The sequence below is a fragment of the Orbicella franksi genome, chromosome 14 (genome assembly GCF_964199315.1).
Source record: "Orbicella franksi chromosome 14, jaOrbFran1.1, whole genome shotgun sequence".
Lineage (NCBI taxonomy): Eukaryota > Metazoa > Cnidaria > Anthozoa > Scleractinia > Merulinidae > Orbicella > Orbicella franksi.
The window spans coordinates 12,560,721-12,566,720 of NC_138158.1; the positions used below are offsets into that span (position 1 = coordinate 12,560,721).

The window sequence follows — 6,000 nt, forward strand, 5'->3', positions numbered from 1 at the left end:
TACTGTCTGCCACCGTGCAGTTGTTGGATCATGTCGTCAATGTTCTAAATTTACCTTCCCAAAAAGTCACTTTCCCTTTTCAGTCTTACTGACTTAATTTAACAGCATTCGCAACTAATGGATGTGGTCCTGCACTTGACAGTCATTATATTTAAAGCAAAGTTGGCTTCAGTAGTTGAGTATTTTTAGGCACAAAGACCAACATTTTGCTTACTGAGTGGTCTGGTAAAGTCTCACTACAAATGTTCAGTGCAGCTGTTCAAGACTCAAGATGGGTGCTCCTTCCATTGGTAAGTAAATAAAAGTAGGTAAGTAACCTTCATTAATGAGGTCTAATACGTTAAGCTAATCACAGCATTGTACATGTAAGTATCGCTATTTTTCAGGTATTGCCACAAACAAAAGGATGCTTTGTAAGATGCTTATCATTCATATGTATGTTTACCCTGTCCCGGATGAGTAACATTATAATGTAGCTGGCATTGTGAAGCCGATATAACCTGAGCTTTGACTAACACTGGCTAATTATAAGGAACAATTCTGCTAAAATGCCCACTGGCATTACAAGTTATTATTGTTAAAGTCTTACTAAATCAAAGTGGCTATCAGCCAGTGAATTTGAAAATACAAAAACATCTGTAAAGTCGCAATTTTGAGGCCACTGCAATGAGTTTTTAATGCACAGATCATAAGACATATCATTTATCGAGCTAATTGTGAATTTAAATTCAGCAACATTGTTGAGAACTATTATTAGTGTTTATGCACCCATGCATACTTTCCATGAAGTAACCTATATGCTGAATAACTTGAGTGTGAAAACCATATACAGTGGTCAGTGAATTCACTTGAAAGTTAACAAGAAGGGAATGAGGGGAGGAGAGAAGGAGTGAACTTTGCCCCCGTGAAAAAATTTATCCTATCTTCCAAGTTAAAAAGAGAGCAAGAAACACTTCGGGCGTTACCCAGACAAGTTAGAATATAAAACACAAATTTATGATTTATTTTGATTTCTTTCCAAAAACTTTTTTTCCATCGGCCGGTGTTTACGGTACTCTGCTGCATATACAGTAGACAGAAAGGTCTTTTGTTCATTCATGCTTGTGCACAGGGATGTGAATTTAGAGTAAAATGCCACTCCTGGATACACAGAAGGCATAAAAACAAACTTTTCTTGGTTCATTTGTTCATTTGTGCACGCGCGCATTTATTCACCTTTGGTAGTATAAGAATAGGAACAATGGTACTTACTCCATGGAGAAGTGTCTCTCGCCTCACACCAGCATATCGAGATCTACAAGAAAACGCTCTGATAGTATCAATCTTGTTTAAGAGGCACTGGACCAAATATCAACTTTTTTATGTTATTCTTTTTGTGGGGGGGGGGGGGGGGGGAGTATAAACATATGGACTCAATTTGTGAACAAAAAAAAATGCTAAAACAATGCTAAGCATGAAATACCTGTCTTCATATCTGGGTAGAGAATCATGGTGGTCTCGTGAATGGTGTCTTGATCCTGAAACTAAATAATAGTTTAGAGAAAACAATTACCTGCCTGAATGTAATTCCACTGATTTGCACTGCGCATCCTTGCTGCGCATAACATCCCACGACATAAGTGCATGCACACGCCGTCCTGAGATTACCTTACAAAACTAAGCTCCACAAAGAAATAAATGGTTGTCTTCTCCAAAAGAAACACAGTGATCCCCAAGTTTTAATGCATATACCGTTGACTGTGATTTAAAGAAAAGTTGATACTTTTCTTACGTCTTTGGGAAATGCTAGATATGTACGCATACAGCTAATTCTTAAATTTGTTTCATAATCGCAGTTCATTTTCAATTAAAATGGTTTAGTTCAAAGTCTATTTTGTTCGATGGCTCCAATATCTTAGTGCAAGATATGACTGTTCAGAAGTTATGGTTAAGGTTACTGTAGACCTTCAAGGGCCTATTTTGTGCAAAAATATTTTTTTACACCAAATTCAAGACTTTTACTTTATCTGAACTTTCCAAAAAAATTATTTCAAAAACTTAGAACGCGAACGAGTTATCCACAAAAACGTAAATTCTTAAAACAAGTCAATGAACCGCAAAATGTGATAAGCCAATTAAAATGTGTCAACCTTTGAATTGAGCAGTAACAATTTTCGCGGCAAATGATCTCATCTGCGGAGTCGTATTTTGTCTCTTTTGTTTATCCCTTACGTCTTGCAATTTCTCGCTGAGAAATCTTCACTTTTGCTCATTGTTTTCATCTCTTAAGTGATAGACTAGACGCTTTGCATTCCCACATTTCAACACGAGCTCAAATTGCAAGCGAATGTTTCGTCAATGCCCTGCTCTAGCTTCTTCTGGCACAAAAGTTGATTGCCGTGGAATTACTGACAATTTTAATCGCTGATATCTGACATTCACAAGGCAACTTCTCCAAACTCTCCTTTCCCCTGCTTTATAGAGTGTTTTTCCATATTCTACTAAAACAAACAGGCAGATGAATTGCGCACTTAGTTTTTCTCTCTTTTAATGTTTAAATACCCGCACTTGACTCGGCTCGCTGAGTAGGCCTGTTCAAGGCTATTCTGCTAGCATTCCTCTTTCTTCCTTTTCCTTCTTTACCGTTTAAGTGCTGATTTGGTTTAGATGCTGAATGTTTCATGGCAGACGATGTAAGATATAAAGATATACTGTAAATGTACACATTGCACATTCATTCCCGGGAAGCGTTACTGTAGCCCGGTGGGAAGTTTAAAGCTGCGCTTCATTGGTTGGCAGCATAGCCACGTTGACAACCACTTCAGTGAGGTGCGAAAACTGTGAATTTCTTTCGAGGCCGAAAACTCAAGGTTTATTTTTGTGTGAATTACCCCTATTCAAATGAATTAATAGAGTATGTAGATTTATCAGATTACAATGATACTTGGCCAAAATGTTGGTCAGATATTAGCGCACCAAAGGGTGCGAGGCTTTTGTGAAAATTGAAATATTTTTCCTGTGACGTCCCATTGACTAACAGCAGTCAGAAAATTTTCTATTTTCCAACTTTGAAAGAGATTTTCCAAGCAACCAATAGAAATATTGAAAAAGCCTCACAACCTTTGTTAGCCCATCCTCTCCTGATTGATAATGTCCAGTCAGTTTGGATGTCTGCAGTAACACAAAGGCTGGTAATACAGTTTAGCCTGTACAGTCATTTTTGCGTTTTTAGGCTTGGGCATGCGTATCAAAACAAAAATACAAAACTATATTGTTATTTTCGGATTCTGCAGTTTATTAGCTTCACAATGATATATAGTTTGCCGAGGTTTGCTTTAAAGCAGCACGTAAAAAAAGCATTTTCTGGAAGGCACTCCTGAAGGTCTACAGTAACCTTAACAAAAACCCTGCAGGTCGAATAATTACAATGTTGTAACCATTATTTATATTACAAAACACTGAACATGAAGCCTTTTTGACATATTCATTAAATAATTACCAAGCAGACACAATGTTTTTGTCTCTCCTGCCCATAAATTTTGTTTGCACTATCAAACAAAAAAATGCAGGCAACAAAAATAGATATCTGTTACAGCGAACTACCAGCAGTAAAAGACAAGCGCCAATCTTTTTCCCGAGAAAAGAACCCCCCAAAGGTTATCCAAAATCAGTTACCTCTGTGTTTTCTCTTTGATTTGCGAATTTCATCAGAGTGTCTAGGACGATGCCTAATGATAAGAAACAGCTGGAATTAAAGGTATGTTCTTTAACAGCTGGTTGTTGCCGGTTAGAACAGCCAAACTGTCTTGCCAGGGATAAGAGTACACATTCATAACAACATATCATTCAAAGTACCAAACATGATAAAAGCAGTTGCTATAACTTAATAAAGATCAAGAAGCATGTTAAAAACATGTTAATTTTTATGGAAGCACAGCGCTGTCACCTCCATACAGCAACTACCACTTGCACTCCTTGGCAGACTCTGATTGTGGACTGACATCATAATATCGTACTAGGTGATGAAGATATTTAGTCCCTTTCTTGAGCTCTCCATTAGCTCAACTGACTAATCTTTCAAATCCCAAGGATGATAATATTCAGATGTTTTAGACCATCCAGAGGTGTTGACATCTTATGTGTTTGCATAAAAACACCATTTGTGTGTCACAAACTCAAGCACTGATAAACGTAATTGATTTGCACTGTAGCATTTACACTCTCAGGATGCAGGAACGCATTAAGGAACTGTGACAACACAAACAGTTATTGTCCAGTCATGTCTTGTATGCGACATAACACTTAAATTGGTCCCTTGAAGCATTCCCTACACCAGAACTCTGATCCCCTATAAATAGCATCTGGCCTGACATGATAGAAGGTTTATATCAAAATGTAGATCCTTGGTTAAATAGAAGGTGGTGTAAACTCCTGGATGGTAGTGCAAATTTATATGACAGAAAAATGATTAATGCCAGTTATCTTAATTTAACTCTCTTTGCATTAATCATCTTCTTTGGAAAAATGCACTTTGCAATAGGAATTTCCGCTTGAACACAAAAATAATTTCTTTGTTGGCAAAGCTTTTGAACACTTTGGAAAGCATCTGTAAATTTGTAAGTTCTTCTGCTTAAAGGAGCTAAAACCCCAGAGTCGCAGATAAAAATTTCAGTCTGAAGATAAGTCCATTTTCAATATAAGATCTTGATAAGTAACAGAAAAGTCTTTTTGAAGTAAATCCATTGAGGTATTGTCCTAGGCTGTTGAATGGCCTTAAGTCCATTTCAGAGCAGATGTAATGCTTGATCACAACATTCCCACACATCCTACAAAGCACAGCAAAATATAGGATAACGTGAGAACAAGATGCCATAAGAGACAATCAACAACAAACTCGATCAGGAGAGTAGAGGATAAAGGTGTTGAATGAATATCCACTGGATGTTGCTTTACTTATAAAAACAACAGACATTATCCATCAGCCTCTGTCTCCTACGAAACAATGATGGTCCTCTTTGAAGTTAGTAAAATTCAGGTCTGTGAAGCTACATGGTATCACATGCATGTCCACTCCCAGGATATGATGATTGTTGCTAACCTAGCAGTATCCTTTTCCTTCCTACGCCGTCTCTCTGATGAGTGATGAGATGTGTTGAGGTCCACAGTCTCATCTTCAGGAAACAATCGACAAAGGGCTTCACCTACAGAAGGTTCCACTTCCTGAGTGATAAAACATCACAACTAGTTATTCTCTACACATTTTACCTTTGCTGCCAGACTGAGCAGACAATGATCAGATAAACCTACGCTCTTTAAAACTCAACAACTTTTCTGCAAATCTAAAATTCTTCATGGCTGGGCACCATCATACTATCTGTGTACTGTAATGTATGCTTGTCAAGCAGGATCAATATGTTAAAAAGTGATATCATTATATATGTTGAGTTTCCATATTTACATCCAAATTTCAATATATATAATCATATAGTATATATAATCCAAATGGTAATATATATGTCCAAAATGTCAATAGATATATATCCAAATGCTGTGTCAATTGTCCGTTTTATAGATAACTTCACACATCTTCACATATTTGCAAACAGTTCGATGTATATATATGTCATGCAGTTTTTCGACATATACATGTATTGTGGTAAGTACTACATGTAAGTGTTCATGAATTGACTTGCATCGACTACAAACAAAATGGTGGCACAGTGGTTTCCAAAATGTACCGATTCTTTTCTTGATTCGCTGGTGAGAGTCATACAAGGTGCAAGATCTAGAAAGCTACTTGTTTCCTGACCAAGTCGACAGTGCGGAGTTCTGGTGTCACAGACTTGACGAATATGAGCAAACTTTGCAGTTGTTGTTAGCTGGAGTGGAGGAATTAAGCCCTGATCGAGTAACTTGTTCGGCTGGAGATTTGGAGATCCTAGTAGATACAATAGGGAATTCTTGAGAAGTGCTTGATGCTCAAAGTCCTCAAGGAGACTGACAGGTAAGATACTCCTCAAA

At 37.4% G+C, this 6,000-nt stretch overlaps 1 protein-coding gene across 3 annotated transcripts in view; it reads right to left on the bottom strand.

Annotated features, from left to right (window-relative positions):
• Positions 1-6,000, bottom strand: part of LOC145467669 (uncharacterized) — a 117,615-nt gene that overhangs the window by 21,917 nt on the left and 89,698 nt on the right. Inside the window, exons 10-13 of one of the 3 annotated variants that reach the window (XM_081451270.1) lie at positions 5,078-5,199; positions 3,655-3,707; positions 1,463-1,523; positions 1,252-1,294 (exon numbers count right to left, since the gene is read on the bottom strand). In XM_081451270.1, the coding sequence (XP_081307396.1) occupies positions 1,252-1,294; positions 1,463-1,523; positions 3,655-3,707; positions 5,078-5,199 (279 nt within the window). Of the gene's footprint in view, positions 1-1,251; positions 1,295-1,462; positions 1,524-3,654; positions 4,806-5,077; positions 5,200-6,000 lie in introns of those variants that run through there. The other 2 variants (XR_014042089.1, XR_014042090.1) reach the window with 2 other exon arrangements.